Source organism: Loxodonta africana, chromosome 1 (genome assembly GCF_030014295.1).
Source record: "Loxodonta africana isolate mLoxAfr1 chromosome 1, mLoxAfr1.hap2, whole genome shotgun sequence".
Classification (NCBI taxonomy): Eukaryota; Metazoa; Chordata; class Mammalia; order Proboscidea; family Elephantidae; genus Loxodonta; species Loxodonta africana.
The window spans coordinates 31,884,914-31,902,499 of NC_087342.1; the positions used below are offsets into that span (position 1 = coordinate 31,884,914).

At 39.7% G+C, this 17,586-nt stretch overlaps 1 protein-coding gene across 2 annotated transcripts in view; it reads left to right on the top strand.

Moving 5' to 3' along the window:
- Nucleotides 1-17,009, top strand: part of DCUN1D1 (defective in cullin neddylation 1 domain containing 1) — a 37,019-nt gene extending 20,010 nt beyond the window's left edge. For both annotated transcript variants that reach the window (XM_064279572.1, XM_064279579.1), the window contains exons 4-7: nucleotides 2,308-2,438; nucleotides 12,543-12,625; nucleotides 12,858-12,954; nucleotides 14,650-17,009. In XM_064279572.1, the coding sequence (XP_064135642.1) occupies nucleotides 2,308-2,438; nucleotides 12,543-12,625; nucleotides 12,858-12,954; nucleotides 14,650-14,729 (391 nt within the window). In that variant the 3' untranslated portion in view covers nucleotides 14,730-17,009. The remainder of the gene's footprint in view (nucleotides 1-2,307; nucleotides 2,439-12,542; nucleotides 12,626-12,857; nucleotides 12,955-14,649) is intronic.
- The last annotated feature ends 577 nt before the right edge of the window (nucleotides 17,010-17,586 follow it).

Sequence of the window (17,586 nt, forward strand, 5' to 3'; positions counted from 1 at the left end):
TGGTAAGAAAGATGTAGTCTCGTAGTTTGTAGTCTATTAGCCAGAGTAGGGCAAAGGAGAGTGGGTTAAAAGCTGAGATACAGTATGTTAGTAACTGTTACAGCTGAGATACAGTAAGTTAGTAACCGTTTAAAGCAGAGATACAGTAAGTTAGTAACTGTTACAGCTGGGATACATACACTAAGTTAGTAACTGTTACAGCTGAGGTACACTAAGTAACTGTTATAGCTGAAATACAGTAAGTTAGTAACCATTTAAAGCTGAAATACAGTAAGTTAGTAACCATTTAAAGCTGCGATACAGTAAGTTAGTAACCGTTTACAGCTGAGATTCAGTAAGTTAGTAACTGTTTAAAGCTGAGATACAGTAAGTTAGTAACTGTTTAAAGCAGAGATACATACAGAAAGTAACTTAAAGCTGAGATACAGTAAGTAACCATTTAAAGCTTAAATACAGTAAGTAATGATTTAAAGCTGAAATACAGTAAGTTAGTAACCATTTAAAGCTGCGGTACAGTAAGTTAGTAACTGTTACAGCTGAGATGAATACAGTAAATTAACAACTGTTACAGCTGGGATACAGTAAGTTAGTAACTGTTATAGCTGAGATACACACAGTAAGTTAGTAACTTAAAGCTGAGATACAGGAAGTTAGTAACTGTTTAAAGCAGAGGTACAGTAAGTTAGTAGCTGTTACAGCTGAGATACAGTAAGTTAGCTTTTAAAGCTGAGGTACAGTAAGTTAGTAACAGTTTAAAGCAGAGATAAAGTAACTGTTTAAAGCTGAAACACTGTAAGTTAGTAACTTATGGCTGAGATACAGTAAGTTAATAACTGTTACAGCTGAGATACAGTAGGTTAGTGACCTTTTAAAGCTGAGGTGCAGTGAGTTAGTAACAGTTTAAAGCTGAGATACAGTAAGTTAGCAACTGTTAAAGCTGAGATACACTAAGTCAGTAACTGGCTCACACTCTGCTGTACAGCCAGTGCCAGCCCAATCCTGAGCTTGCTGGAATTTTTTTTTTTTTTTTTTTTAGGACAGGTTTCATTACAACTCAAAGGAAACGGTGTTTTACTTTTTTAAAAAATTTGAAACAATTCAAATAAAATGTAGTGATCTTTGAAATCAGAATTTTAATTTACAGACTGAAGTTCTGAAAGATGTTATTAAGAATATAGAAGGAAAATGAAAGCAAAATTCTTTAGAGGAAAACAAGTGGAATTTGGTTTGTGGAATCTGGAAGAATTACAGTGGTGTATTTTTACCTCATCTTCTGAAGGCTGTTAGGAGGAAAGTAAGGCTTGGACTTGGACCCTTTCAACTCCTTGGAAGTTGGATACTTTACAGGTGGAGAAAGAGTTTGTTAATGTTGAATTGGAGGTGTTAGGAGGCCTGAGCTGACCATTGTTATAGTACTCTGTATGTAACAAGAAGTGAGTTTTCAAAGGGAAAGCTTCCTTGCCTAAGCAGGAGTCTGGGTTTTCACAGTTTGAAAGCTAGACATGCGATCTGTGACTTTGTAAGTACTGTCTGGGAGCCCTGTGGTGCAGTGGTTAAGTGCTCAGCTGCCAACCGAAAGGTTACCCTCTGCTCTTCAGGAGAAAAGACCTGGTAGTCTGCTCCCATAATGATCGCAGCCTAGAGGTCCTCTGGGGGCAGTTCTATCCTATAGGGTTGCTGTGAGCCGGAATAGCCTTGACGGCACACAACAACAACAAGGATTGTGTAGAGTCCCTGGGCAGTGCAAACTGTTGTGCTTGGCTGCTAATTGAAAGGCTAGAGGTTCGAGTCCACCCAGAGGTTCCTTGGATGAAAGGCCTGGTGATCTGCTTCTGAAAAATCAGCCACCGAAAACCCTATGGAGCACAGTTCTACTCTGACACACATGGAGTTGCCATGAGTTGGAGATGACTGGATGGCAACTGGTAATACACTATAAACTGGTGATTTGCTGATTACAACACATTTTTGTCTATACACTGCAGCCAACTTCTGCAGGTCGAGGAGTTGATAATCCAGTGACTTACGTAATGAAACGTGATAGCTCATCTCTTTTAACAATAGTAATTATTTCAAACATTAACCACTCCAGACCTTTTCCTCCCCATTTAACCCATGCCTGTATGTGTGTTTTTTTTTTTTTTTGTATGTATTTATGTCATGTGAAGAGATGAAATTCTCCAACTATCTGATTTTTTTTAAAAGAAATTCTATGAAATAAAGATAAGCCCGTCTAGGAAAAAATACGTTAAGTTCTTCATTTATAGTGAGAAGTTCATCTTTCATAAACTTAATTTTACAATGTAGATGTGACAGCATAGAAAAACTAAAGGCCCAGATACCCAAGATGGAGCAAGAATTGAAAGAACCAGGACGATTTAAGGATTTTTACCAGTTTACTTTTAATTTTGCAAAGAATCCAGGACAAAAAGGATTAGGTAAGCATTTTTTAAAAATTATATTTGGTGTTTCGAATACATTGACGGTGTCACTTTTCTTTTGAATAGAAAGCTATTTGTTTTGAGTAAAGTCATCTTGAAAATACTGATGACCGGACAGCACTGAGAAGCAGTGAACATTTCATCAGAAAATACATGTCAGATAATAGAGTTACCCTGGGTACCATGTGTGTGACCATTGATTTTTTGTAATTACAGTACAGAAAATAGTTGTTAAAACTCCATTAACCATTATTTATTTGTTTATGATCCAGAAGATATTTTAGGATCTTAGGGTCAGAAGTCATTTCACTACAGATGTATAGAAATATCATTTTAAAACTTCTGATTCATAAGGTGCCAGGTAATTTTGTTGTTGTTATGATCGAGCCAGAAACTAAGAAAAGAAGAAGGACATGGTTATCATTCATAATCTTACCATCCAGAGATAACCACTCTGCACAGTTTAGGTCAATTTACTGTATATAATGTCCATACTTTTGGGGGGACGGTGGCAAAGGGATATAGAAGTAAAAGATACGGTATCAGCATTATCCTTAAGAACTTACAGTTTACCCAGAGAGATGAGATGGTAGCAGATAATATGGTAACAAAATAATATGTGTGAGGGCTTTGCAGAAAAGGAGAAATGGTTAAAAGCAGAAGTTGTCAGCGGGCTATTGGAGGGTGAGGTATGGGATAGGAACTGAGGAAGGATTTGGTTCTTGGCTGGACAAGGGAAGATAAAAGCTGGTCAGTGAGGGGATTGTCAAGAATGAAGCCCTGAAACCTCAGAAATAAGCTAGATTTCTTAGTGGAAGAGCGAAGACGGTTTATTTTTAGTGGGAACACCTGTTTGGAGATTAAATCGGAGAGATGAAATAAGGCAGATGACCACAGGTTTCTTTTGAAAACAGGGCAGAAAGGTTTAAGTTGGAATTTGTGGGAAATGGGGACCCGTGGAAGACTTTGACGATGGCGGTAGCTCCCATTTAACGTGAGCTTTCCGCGTGCCTAGCCACATGCTCTGCACATACGCTGCCTTGTTTAACGTGTTACAGCTGTGTGACTTAGGCACTCCTCGACTGGATGCTTCAGCACCTGCCGCGTGCCATGTGTATGGTAAGCGTTTTAGTTGCTATTGTGCTTAGTTTGCAGATGAGAAGATTGAGGAACAGGACGGGTAAATAACTTTCTGGATGATGGCAGTGAGGTGTTGTGTTTGTTATTGTGTTGAAGATGCTGTGGTTGGAGAGGCTGATAGGGAAGTCACGTGTTAACCCTTCTTTATACGTTAGATTACAGAGAAAAATATCAAGGAAAGGGTTATGTGAACAGAGATTAGACCAAGGATGTAATTGAAAACTAGAGAGAAAGGGATGAACATAAAACATTTGTAATGAATAATTGGCCTGAAGAGTGACCAGGCATGGCTGAATTGGTTAAAGATTTGCAATATATCTGTAACGCCAAACTCCAAGTAATGAAGCCTCTTTTCCAGCTGATTCTGCAGCTAGGTTGGATTTTATTCCTATGGGAAAGATGCTCATTTCACAACGCATAGGCTGGGATGCGAAGGATCGGTTTCTGTGTCTTCTCTGTCTGTGGCCACCAGTCAGCTGGCCTCTTTGTTTTAGTTTTCTGTCTCCTTCCCACAGATGAAAAGCACTTGAAGTCTTTGAATTTACATTTATGCATTAAAAGAATTTATTTTATTAAGTTTCTGTTGCTTTTGGATGTATTGATAGGACAGTAAATTGGCATTTTAGATTATAGGAAAAATTATGTGTATTGAGCGTTATGAAAAATGTATTAAGACAAATGACACTTTCTATGTCTTTTGGCTTTGTATTGGTATAGAGTGTCAGAAAATGTATCGGCTTGCTTAGTTGAAGAGCTTAATTAAAAAGAAAACGGTTTTAGAAAGGGGTCCACAGGGCTGAATTACGAGATTTGGCAGAGAGGAGCTAGAAGATCAGAGGGCGTAGAGGCCCAAGACAAGTTGGCCAGCACTGACGGAGACGGCACAGCAGTTTTCTGCTGTGCTAGCCGTGGGGAGAGCTGGTGTTCTCCATACTCGTTTCAGTTTTCATAATCTTTCTTGTGGCACAGGATAGGGTGTTTTCTCTGTCCCGTCTGCTTTGAAGTCATCTGCCGTTTCCGGTAGTCTTCTAAATCTCAACTTTGGAAAGGATTTCATGAGTCTTCTATTAAATGGAACCCAAATATACCCAAAGTATTGTCCTTGCCTGATGCACTTGTGGACAGCTTCTACTTGTGGACACCAGGGACTGGGCAACCATTGCTTCAGAAAGTGGCCCAGTCCTCTCACAGAATAGTTTTGCTTGTTATTACGGAGTTCTTCCTTAATGAACTGATATCTCTGTCAATAGCTCTCACCACCATTCTCAGTTTTGTCCTCTAGTACAACACAGAGGATGTCATCGTTCAGCCACTTGCAGAGCACGATCGCTTACCCCTTGTCCTCTCTTTTCCAGGCCAGCATTCCAGTTCTTTTCCCTAGTCTTCACTTGAGGAGACCTTTTTGGTCCCTGTTACTGTCTTCACTTGAGGAGACCTTTGTGGTCCCTGTTACTGTCCTCCCTAAACACATTTCCAGTTTCTCTGTATCTCTGAAAATAGAGTCCTTAATGCTGAACACAATGAGTCTGCTGTTTTTGGAGGGACTGCGTCTGTCCTTTAGCAGCCATGGCATTTTTAGGACCATCTTAAACTTTTATTAGACTAAGGTTTGCAGGTCATTTTCATGTGAACTGTAGTTCATCTGGCTGTCCAGTCAAGCTGTGCCGCTGGTTTAGAAGATTTTAACATTAATATATAGAGTATTAAATCTTTTAAAGGGTACTTTCACTGATATAACCCCATTTGGTTCTCTTAACCCTTTGAGTTCAGTGAAAAACAGCTTATCCTCCCATTGCAGAGATGAGAAAACTCAGAGTCAGCAAGGCCCACTTAAGATCACACACATACTTAGAGTTGTGAAACCGGGACTAGCCCTCAGGTCTCTTGACGCCACGTTCTGTATTTTTAATATAGTGTGTTATACTAAGTACCTTATTTCTAAGTAAGTTAAGATATTTCTAAGTAAATTAAGGCATTGGGAATGGAATTGAATCACCACTCCGTTCTCCCTGGTGAGCTGGCTGCGTTTGTCTCCTTAGGAGCTGTGTTTGGGTCTAGTCTTATCGCATGTCCGTGTTCATCCTCCACTTAACTATTCCTCGTTCATGACTCCCACATTGCCCTCCTTGATTCTGCTCAGAAGAACGGCATCGGAGCATCTCTGTTTGCGTTTCTTCTTTACTATAAGAGCTTAAGGGTTCATTCTGCAGGCATTTCCATCCCAGGCCGTACTGTTGTTAGCACTTGCTGTCCATGGCATGAACCTTAGCTCTTTTTCTTTGCATTTTCGTTTTATTTATTCTGATGTTGTTGCTTCTTTTTATCACTGAATTTCCACTCTTTTCTAATACTGCTTCAGAATCTGTAATGATAATTTTTTCAACTGTTGAAAGTAAATAATAGTAAGTACTCCTATATTATTACTTACCAGGCACTGTTCTAAGTGCTGTGTGTGTATTAACTCGTTTAATCCTCACAGCAGCCTTGGAGGGTTGACACTGTTGTTATTTTCATTTTAAAGTGAATCACAAGGTCACATAGCTAGTAAGTGGTAGAGCTGGGGTTTAGGGTCCTAAAACTCATTCTCTAAACTACTGTTAAACCACCTCTCTCTAGCCAACTTGTTCTGTCACTCAGACATTTCAGTCTTAAGGGCAACTTTTCCTGTACCTCGGATACCTTACATTTTATCGTCTTAGAATTTAATCTTTTTTCAACTCTTGATCATAACTTAATCTTTTTAGGCCTTCATTTTTCTTTCAAAAACATTTGTTGACTGCTTATTTTACTATATACTCTGATAGCATGAGGCCGGGGGGTGGGGGGTTGTGAAGCTTTCACAAAGGTTGTAATGTCTGAGCCTTGGAGAGTGAATACAAGTTTTCAAGGCCAGAAGAAAAAGAAGCTGTTACAGGTGGAGGGATTAACATGTTCAGTTGCTCAGAGGTGAGAGAACATACGTCACACCTCTGAGGAATAGCAGCTGATTTGTCTTGACTAGAAGCGTAGATTTCATCTGAAGGCAGTAATAAATCACAGTGAGTTTTAACGTGGGAGCGATACCAGACGTATATGCCAGAAAGCAAAATGACCCTTTAAAAAGAATGGAGGCAGGACTAGAGAAAGCAGGATTGTTTATGAAGTGCTGTTACAGTGATTTAGCTAGAAATGAAGAGGTCCTTAACATAGACCCCCTGCCATGGGAGATAGGGAAGGTATAGATTTCAAAGGTATTTAGAAGGCAGAATGAGAGCTTCGACTGGATGTGTGTGATGAGGGAGAGAGGCAGTCTTCCCCTACGATTGTCACAGAATAGCAGATCCATGGAGGTAAGATAAGGAGTTTACTTGGAGCCCTGTTGAGTTTGAGTTGTTTGTGGCTATCCAGTTGAAGAGTCCTTAAAAAAAAAACCGTTGCCCTCAAGTCTATTCCAACTCATAGTGACCCTACGAGTCAAAGAGTCTTTAGGTGGTTAGGAATATGAGCCTAGAATCCAGGTAGTCTCTGACAAAGTAATTGAGTTAGGAAGAGCTATCCGTTTTTTTTTTTTGGCCTATATAACCTGTGTGTAACTGGAGAAGCAGGAAGTGCCGATGTAGAAGCTGTAACTTTATATGTAATGTTTCCAACCCCCAAAGACAAAGATCAGTTTTATAAAGATACTGATAATAAAAGGCAATAATAATGAAAACCTTTAAAAAAAAAAAAAAAAAGCGGTATTTGGCTTACATCAGAACAGGATCCTGTCGTAAGAGATAGGTTTCACATTTAGAGTTGTTAGAGGTGTTGAGAGTGTAATGTGAAAAAAGATAAGGGTTTGGAAAATGTTCTGAGGGAAGTAGGAGAGGTGGTTTTCGTTGATACACAGTGTTGAAGAACACCAAGATTTAGTGGGTGTGTGGAAGAAGAAGAGCCAGGAAAGGAGAATGAGAAGGACAGAGAGGACAGGAAAACCAAGAGTGCTGTGGCTCAAACTGAGAGAAGAGACCATTCCATCCAGGAGGTGAGCTCAGTTCTTCAAATATCGGCAGAGAGCCAAGTAAAATAAAGGGAGAAGAGTGTTTGTTTGGCCACCGTGTCAGTGGCAGCCCTCCGGAGATTAATTTGAGTGGGATGAGTGATGATGGTGTGCACTAATTTATGGTGGATTGAGGATCGAGTGGGAGGTGAGGGAACAGGCACTGAATGTGTCTGGACGGCACAAACATGTACAGCCTGAGCTTTGAAACACTGTACAGGTTTACTTCTGCTCTTGTCAGTTCTTACTTTCGTGTATCAGCTGACAAAGTGCATTCGTAGGTGTCTCTTGGTATGTAGTTATTTGAGTATTTCATTTGCTTCTTATCCTTATTTTGTAAAAAATTAGTTGAAAAGGAAATAATGGTAACACTAGTAATAAGCTTAGTTCTCATAAATTTAATGCATTTGAAGTGAAGAAGGAAACAGTTGGGCATGCTGATAACAGCAGATCTTTAGTCTCAACTGAACATTTACTGCACTTAAGCCAAGCCATCGTATGTTTAATTGCTAAAAAAAAGAACAAAATTAAAGAACCTGGAAGGAATATTGGCTATAACAGATTTAAAGATTGTGTCTAAAAAGAAGTGTGATTAGGTGTTGTGTCAAGTTTTTTTAGTTCTCTTAAATCATGTTTTCAGTAGCAAATTATGTCTAAAAGTAGAGGATTCTATGTTTTGCTTCAAGATGATTTGTGAAGGACAGGAGAAAGAGGGGCGCTAATAAGGGAATGAGAGATCTCAGAAAGACTTTGAAAAGATAGGTGATAACCTGAGATGTTTCTTTGTGGAGGGGAAAAACCAGAAGACAGTATAGAAGAAAGGAAGAAGAAAGCTAATCAATAGACACGGTCTTTCTTTGAAGAGGCAGGACAGTATCAGATCCAGAATAGAGGTAGAAGGGGCTTATTCTTGGATAGGAGAAAGAAGAGGCACCTTTTCTGTTGAATATGAGGGAAGACGATTACGGTGAGTTTGAATGTTTTTGTGGAGCCATAGAAATTCATTCAGCAGTTTGAGTGCCTCCTATGGTTTGGGGATATGTAGTCTCTATCCTTGAAGAGGTTTAAGTCCAATAAATATGGCTTAGGTTTTCTGCCTTATGGCCTGTATATTTTTCTTTGAGGTAGGAGGTGAGGTTATCTGCTTAGAGAGCAGGGTAGGGAGTTGAGAAAATTGAAGAAGTTGGGAGAGACTGGAGAGGTGGCTATTTTTAACAGGTAAAGTAGTGGAGAGCAATTGCAAAATTTCAAGGTTACTAATTTGGGGTATTAATGTTGATACGGACTGAAGGTTACATATACTTGCTATGATTAGAACTTTGCAAAAACAGTTGTATGAGAAAGGAGGCAAAGGAGGTAATGGCAATGTAGCAAGGGTGTGGTTGAAGTAACACATCCTGGAATGGGAATGGAGGGAACCCAGACCTTGGTGGGAGTGAAAAACAGATAGAGTGTGAAGAGGAGAAAGAGAGACAGCTGCACTGATAAAGGATATATCTGAGATGTTGGAGTTTAAAATTGTATCAGAACAGTTCGGAGTGATAAAAATGTTAAGGCTCAGGATATGGTCTTGGGGAGTGAGTTTTAGAGTGAATTATGGTATTGGTGAAGAATATTGACTATACCATGGACTGGCAGAAGAACGAACAAATCTGTCTTGGAGGAAGCACAGCCAGAGTGTTCCTTAGAAACAAGGTTGGCGAGACTTCATCTCACGTACTTTGGTTGTGTTAATCAGGAGGGCTCAGTCCTTGGAGAAGGACGTCATGCTTGGTAAGGTAGAGGGTCAGCAAAAAAGAGGAAGACCCTCAATGAGATGAATTGACGCAGTGGCTGCAACAATGGGCTCAAACATAGCAACGATTGTGAGGATGGCTTAGTATCGGGCAGTGTTTCGTTCTGTTGTACATGGGGTTGCTATGAGTCAGAACTAACTTGACAGTACCTAACAGCAAACAACAGAGGTGAGTACAATTCTAATAGGCTACAGTATTGGTATGACTTCTCACATGGACACTGAAGAACTTCAGGATGATGGCAGAGCTTGGGATCAAGGACTGTGAACCAATGCCAAAGACCTCAGAATGTGAGGGTTATAGCAGGAGCCTGGTAGATGATAGAGATGAAGCAGGACATGTTTGTGGAGCAGGATGGGTGGTTTCCATGAAGGTGGGTTATTCACTGGCGGTGGCAGTGGTGATCTAAGTGATGCCTGTGCTCTTGTGGGAGGGATAATCATCAATTACCACTTGAGAGCAGTGCCAGAGACCCGTGTCTCTTGGTTCCACCCAAGCTTTCAGGTAGGACAAGAAGGTTGAGGGACCACTCTCTGAAAATGTTGAAGGTCTGGGAGAGGCTGGTTGTGTTGTAGTGGGCATTCCAGAGGGCACAGTGGAAAGGGTCAGGAAGGAAGGCACAGTTTTGGAGATTGGGATGAGAGTAGCAAAGAGATAATCAGGGCTTTTCCATTTTTGGCAGTAGTTAGGGATAACAGATGGGGTTATCGTCGTGTGCTGTCAAGTTGATTACGACTCAGCATCCCTATAGGACAGGTAGAGATGGGGCTAACTGGTTAAATTCCAAGCGGAATTTTGATAAAAAATTGTTTCAGTCCCTTCCTGATTGGGTTTCTGTGAAGACAGCACCGCTCAGGAGGGAGACAGCGGAGACAATGAGACTGCATTATTGGTATTAGTAATCTGTTGTGCTGGCCGTCCCTCTTCCTTTTCTCTGTAGATATGGTAACATGCTGTATTGATCAATCCAAATCAATTTATTATCACTTCTGTTGTGACACCACCTGTACCTGCAGTACTGCTTCCTCTGTCCCTAACCACCCAGAGCCAGGTCAGAGGTCATAGGTTCAAGGACACAGTCCACCAGACCACCAAGTCTGCCCAAGACCTCAGACGCCAGCTGCAAGCTTGGGAGTCCCCACTGCACCCTCAGTTCTGACCTGCTGGCTACAGATTTGGGGTTTTCCCACTACCCCTTCAGGAACCCGGCCACAAGCTCAGGGCTCCCCAGGGCTTCCCTACATTTTGACCAGCTGGTGCCCACGGCTCCCTCAGGTTTAATGATTTTCTAGAACAACTTGCAGAACCCGTAAAAAGTGCTGTGCTGATGATTATAACTTTTATTATGGCACCAGATGAATAGATGCATAGCGCGAGGCCTGGGAGGGTTCCAATGCAGAACGTCCACGTCCCAGAAGGGACGCATTGCCATCCTACCTGCATCCATGGCTTTCACCACCCAGGAATTCCATGGAGCTTCAGTGTCCAGAATCTTTATTGGGATCTCAGTACTAGGCAAGATTGATTGAATCAGCCGGCCCCCCCAATCCTCTGAGATTGAGCTGGTATCAGGTAGCGGGTCCTTTTTTGCCTGGCCCGGTACCTTTCTCCCCACCCCCAACCCCAACATGTACCTCATGTACCTCATTAGCATAAACCCTAAGGTGTGGCCTGGAGCCTCATCAAAAAAATTCAGTCACTGGGGAGAGGCTCTCTCTCAGGAACTAAGGACAAAGACCGGTTTCTTTGGGTAAAGTTAAATTCTTTACCCGACACTTGCCTACCATGTCTTTGCTGTGGTTATTGATGAAATCGTTGACTAGACCAGGATTATCAACAGAATTGTTCCAGAGGTGAGGGACCGTCCTATGGATTGACTTTATTAATAACGCTGGGGAAATGGTTGTTTATTCAGATGACGATTCATTATCCTAGTTTCAAGTTATCTCAATATGAGAGAGCCGTGCCTATGTCATTGTAAGGGTTTAATACCTCCCTCTTCTACCACTCTAAGAATTCTCTAAAAAAGAACAGGAGCAGGGATTCTTTGTGACTTAGTGAACCCTGCAATTTCTCACAGTTGTGGCTTCCAGTGGATTTCCTACAGATCACCTGCTTTTATCAGTGGATCACCATCAAAATCACCCTTTCTTAGTGTTTCTAAAAATCAGGACAGTACTTGGCCCGCCTCCTACCCTTTGGAGTCTCCCTATATCTCATGATTTCACAGATGATCAAGAGTGACTTGGAGGTCACATCTAAAAGGACTTTTAAGTTACTTGGGATGTGATTTTTCCTGTTCTGGAGATGTAAATTCACTAACAAAGGCTAGGTACTTTCTTAATTACCTTAGTGCCTTGAAAAAAAATCAGTTCTTTCTCTCTGTCATACGGTAGGTGTAGTTCTTTGTCTTTGTCATGTGGCAATTTTGTTTCCTTACTCTGCTCCAAACCCTATTAAAAGCCATTTGTATTGTCTTCAGTAAGCTTTTAAAAAGAGCAAATCTTAGTTTATTATTAGTTCTAATTTGTAATTAATATTCTTAATGGTTACCTCTTGAGATCAGGACCAGTCAGCCAGCAACTTGAAGTGTAGGGCTCTGTAGGATTGTGAGTAGCAGTCCTTTCCATCCCAACCTATAAGTGTACATCAGTGATGCCCAACTGGGGTGATTTTACCTCCCAGGGGACCTTCCACAAATATCTGGGGACATTTTTGTTTGTCAGCATGGGGGGGAGTGGTATGATACTGGCATCTATTAGATGAAGACCAGGGATGCTGCTGAATGTCCTGTAGTGTACGGGACAGCACCCATAACAAAGAATTAATTACCTGGCCCAAAATGTAAAAAAGGCCAAGGTTGAGAAATCCTGGTGTACATTAATACGTGAATGCTTATGAGCTAGTCAGACAAGTTTATTTACATCCTCCAAGTTAAACTTCACAACACCCATGCGAGGTTAAGTGCTGTCTTCTTACGACAGGGCAGGATACAAACCTTGGGCTTCTTTCTCTAGGAAGTTTTTAATACGTAAGAGTCAGGGTATAAACTTTTAGGCTTTTTTGTCTCACCTGTTTTTTGTAAGATCATTGGTAGGGGCAAATATTTATGGCGTGGAAATACATAATTTGTTTTTAATATTACAGATCTAGAAATGGCCATTGCCTACTGGAATTTAGTGCTTAATGGAAGATTTAAATTCTTAGACTTATGGAATAAATTTTTGTTGGTAAGTTCATGTTTTCTGCAGTTCTGTGTGTTTTCTCTTTTGGCTTTGTCTGAAAATCAGTGAACACATTGTAAAGCATGAGTGAGTTATTTCAGAACATGTAATGAACATAGAGTGAAAAATTGTTACTAGAATTTTATTACATAAGTTGTTTTGCATTCTTTTATTTGGCATTATCTAGACTGTTTTTTTCCCTACTATTTTTAGTGATGTGAACGTGTGTTTTTAATAGGAACATCATAAACGATCAATACCCAAAGATACCTGGAATCTCCTCTTAGACTTCAGTTCAATGATTGCAGATGACATGTCTAATTATGACGAAGAAGGTAATGGAAATGTTTGCCCTACCAGCTTTTTCCCTTTCCTTATCTCCTATTATCACACATTCATGAACTTCTTGTCAACTTCTGTTTTCCTTGGAGTTGGATTTTCCTCTTCTGAGCTTTTAGTTGTGCTGTTCTGAATGTATGAAATGCCATTCATCCTCTGTGTCAATCTATATTTTCTGTTTCTTTATTTAAATTCCAGCTCCGTATTCATGTCTACCAGAAAGGCCTGAGTAATGTTCAGCCGTATTCTAGATTTTCCGTTCACTTTAGGAACCTGCTCTCTTCTTGATGCACTTTTGTTCTTGTTTGTGTGTATTTTGTGTGACTTGTTTTTCTTGTGTATAAGCTTGATTACAAACTCCTTGAGTTCAGTGACCTTGTGAAATTTGGAGTGTGTAATATATATAGCTGTCTAGCGTAGCACTGTAGGCATTCACTAATTATTCACTGATTGAATACTTTTCTGCTATGCCTTCATGTATGTATGAAGATGATGCCATTGCCCACTATCAGGACATGCACTTTTGTGTTTCCAAAAGTGACAATGATTTACATCAGTATATTCACACACACTTCCCTGGTTCCCCTTGAGTACCAGCAGGATGGATTTTTGAAATTGTTGAATAGAGAGAGGTATTCTTTGAAAAATCCCTGGTGACCTTGGCCTCCCAGAAAGTATCCTGGAGTCCTGTAAGTTAACCAAGAGTGATGTTGTTTCTCCTCCCTTTTTTCATTGTCATTTATAGCCTACACTAAAAAATTAGAGATGTTTACTCTTGTATATGACTGACAGCGGTGCCTCCTCATAGGCTTTTCAAAAAACTGGGAAACTGTCCTGACTTGGAGGTTGGCGTGTGGATGTGTGGGGGCATGCATATACACCCACTCCTCACTTATCAGCGTGGTTAGGTTCCAAAGACCAAAGTTGTGTGAAAACGGAGGATGTCTACATCAGGTCACAAAATGGAGGATGACTACATAATTACATAACGGCCAAATTACATCATTACGTAACTGCCAAACCACTGAGAATCGTTGTGCAGCCAGGTTGACACAAAACCTTAAGCATCACAGCCAGCGCTACTCTCGCCTTGCACCTCGGCTTGTGTTACTGCCAGACGTACGTCGTTAATGTGCATAATACTCGGGTAGTAGATTTTTTACTTTTGTCATAAATGTGAAATATCCGATAATGAGGTAGTCGATGAGTGAGGAGTAGGTATATGTACTTTAAAATCTTTTAGTAATTTATTGTGAAGATGGATGAACTTTGATACTCGCTGTTGGTTTTCTTTGTAAAATTGCCACAAAATGCCTGAAAACCTGTTTCCGCCCAGTATGCTTTCAGCCTGACAGCATTGCCATCATATCACGGCCATTCCTTAGGCCACGATTTTGACCTTTTGTTGAAGTTCCTTCAGTGGCCTGTTAGAAAAGCTTAATGATTGTCGGTTGATTGCCAAAAAAGTTTTTAATCACTCAAGAAAAGACCTGATGTTGGCTTCGTATAGTAGAAAGGATACAAGGGATATTTTGGGTAGAAACTGAAAAGCTAGAATTTTGGAACTCTTTCAGTAGGAATGATACTCTGTTTTGGGGAAAATATTAAAAAACTAAGCATTCTATTAAAATGTTAGCTTCATTTCTGCTTTTTCTTTCTTCCTTTTCTCCCGTATTTTTTCTTTTTTCTAGGAGCATGGCCAGTTCTTATTGATGACTTTGTGGAATTTGCACGCCCTCAAATTGCTGGGACAAAAAGTACAACAGTGTAGCACTAAAGGAACCTTCTAGAATGTACATAGTCTGTACAATAAATACAACGGAAAATTGCACAGTCAATTTCTGCTGGCTGGACTGAACTGAAGACCAATCCTCACAAGGCAGCCTGAGGGTTGAGACAAAACTTTAAGGATACATCTTGGACCATACCGTATTTCATTCTTCTAATGGTGGTTTGGGCTTGTCTTCTAGTCTGGGCCACTCTAAACATTTATAATTCCAACATTGCGGAGTTCATCTTATATCTGTGGACCATCCTAGTTTATTCTCCCATAAGTCTTAGAAGCTTTATGGTGATTCTTTTGAGGTTTCCATTCTCGCATAAAGCACAATGCTGTCTTCATCAGAAAACAGTCTGGCATAAGAATTAAACATATGAACATCACAAACGATTTATAAAAACTTCTGAAATACATGCTTTGGGCTAGTTGCAAAGACTACGCTGATAGCACTTCCAGTTGAGAGTGATATATTTAAGTGTACGGGATCTGAAATGGTGTTTTGGTTTGGGGGAGTTTTTTTTTTTTTTTTTGCAAATCACATGTATAATTGAAGTGAATAGAGTATCCGATGGAAAAAATGTCAAAAATAACCGACGTGAAAATTTTTTAGGATAATTTGGTGCCCACCTGAAAAGTTGATTGTGCTACAGACCCACAGAGGTTCCAGAGAGCAGTCTGCCCTCACCCTGTTGAGACGTAGCTGTTCCACGGAGAGCGTTTATTTAGAAAATGTCCGCGTGACGTCAGATGCCACCCGTCTCTACGTTAGGCATGACAGGATTGGATTTCATTATGGTTGCAAAATGCTTATACGCCTGTCAAATAAGTTAAACTATTTAATTTGTTTGGAACATTTTAGATTGCTACACATACAATATTCTAAAATTTAGGTGTGAGGGTTTGTTTTTTGTTTCGCTTTTTGTTTGTGGTCATCGCACTATGGAACACAAATGAGATTCCCTTAATTTATGAGAATACAGTAGGAATTAGATTTTGAAAATGGTCGCGATGAGCCATGAGGTTCAATCTTTATAATACAGGTACTGCTGTTTCAGACAGATAGTCCATTTTTGATGACTTCTTATTTTGTTGAAATTGCTTTAACTGCTAATCACTGTGGTTGCCAAATATGTACTTCAGGAGCAAAGATCTTCAAGCAGGCACATGCTTGATACAAAAACACCAATCTGGCTTCTATTTTCGTAAATTATTCAACCTCTCAGAATTGTTTTTGTTTTACTCGAATTAGCTCAGTCTTTCACATCAAAGCAGAATGTTGTATTTTTTTTTTTACTACAAGACCCATCAGCTGCTTTCATGCTGAAAACGTTCTTTTCTCTGCCCACTGACTGACGTGTGAAGAAATGTTACGGCTTTCTTAAGCATTTCCGTAAAGCAAGTTAAAAATGTTAAAATTCAAGCGCTGGATGATGGTGGTCTGTAATAGGAATAGATTTTGCTTGGTATATCCAGGCCCTCTCGGAGGTCTTGTGTTTAAATTAGCAAAGGAGTACGCTTGAGAATAACAGTAGATTTTATGCAAATGTGGAAGCAGTTTTAAGAAACAGTGACATACTGAAACTGATTTTGAAACGGACTAGAAAGCTTTCCCCAGAGATACTATATTAATATCCCAATCATACCTTTAATTCAATAATACAATTCTACCAAAAGGAAAATTTGAAAATTTCTTTTCAGGTTACTGGAATTGGTTTTTGTTTCTTTCTTTAAAAAAAAAAGGAAGGAAAAAGGAGAATCCTGCTGCTTTCAGTATTTCCTGAGTTCATTTGTGTACACAAAAAGAGGAACTTCAATTATGAAAAATTTTAAAAGGTATATATATGTATGGACTGTATTATTTCCTGTCTTGAAGATTTTGAGTTATAGTATTTTTTTTTTTTTTGATTAATTCAAGTATGCTATGTTTTTGAATGACATCCCATTAGCTTTTTTTTTTCCCCCACTATAAATTGTTTTTCATAAAAGTTTGATATTGATTCATGGCCCAGTGCCTTGGAGTTTTGAAAGATTTTTCTTTTTAAGTGGAAGACCTTTTCAACAAAATAGTGTTTGTCATCAGTTTGGTACTAAACATTTATAATTACTGTGTAATTATAAACAGAAATTCATAAAGCTTTTGAATATAATTATGTAGCATAAAAGTTGAGGTTGTTCACTCTGATGGCATCTTAGAATTACACAAAACGATTACCAGGGCTGAAGAGAGGAGACTGATTTAACATGATGTGATTATTCTGAGCATAAAGGAAATGCCTGCTTACAGGGAATATTTTGTACTAAAAATGCTTACACACATGGCCGTGTGTGTGTGTGCACATGTGTGTGTGCGTGTGTGCGTGCGCACGTGCTCATCAGAGGGTGTGAAAGAGACACACGACTTGAATTGCTTTAATTGGTAAGTGCTCAGCCTTCATTGGTAACCCCCCTGTGCTGACCCTTTGTTTAAACTGAACCACAGGTACCGTTTCCTTTTTGCCAAATGTCAAAACAGGTACACATTTTAAAATGTAGTGCTTTTTTAATAGTAAAATGTATAAAATTAGAAGTCCCCACATATAAAAATACTTGAGATCAAGCCTACTGAATATCATCTGAATTCTTTCTGTAAGTTCAATTGTGTTTCTTACAACCCCTGTCCTATTACCAACAGAGGCAATAAAAGCTTCAGTGAAATTGCCATGACTAAATCTTTTCACCTATCATTTCAGCGTACTGTTTTTAAAAGACTAAAATATACCTGGAAGATTTTCCAGGGAGAAAAATTATTCATAGAAAGAGCATTGTAATGGCAGGTTTTGGGGGAGAAAAGACATGCCAAGCCTTGTTT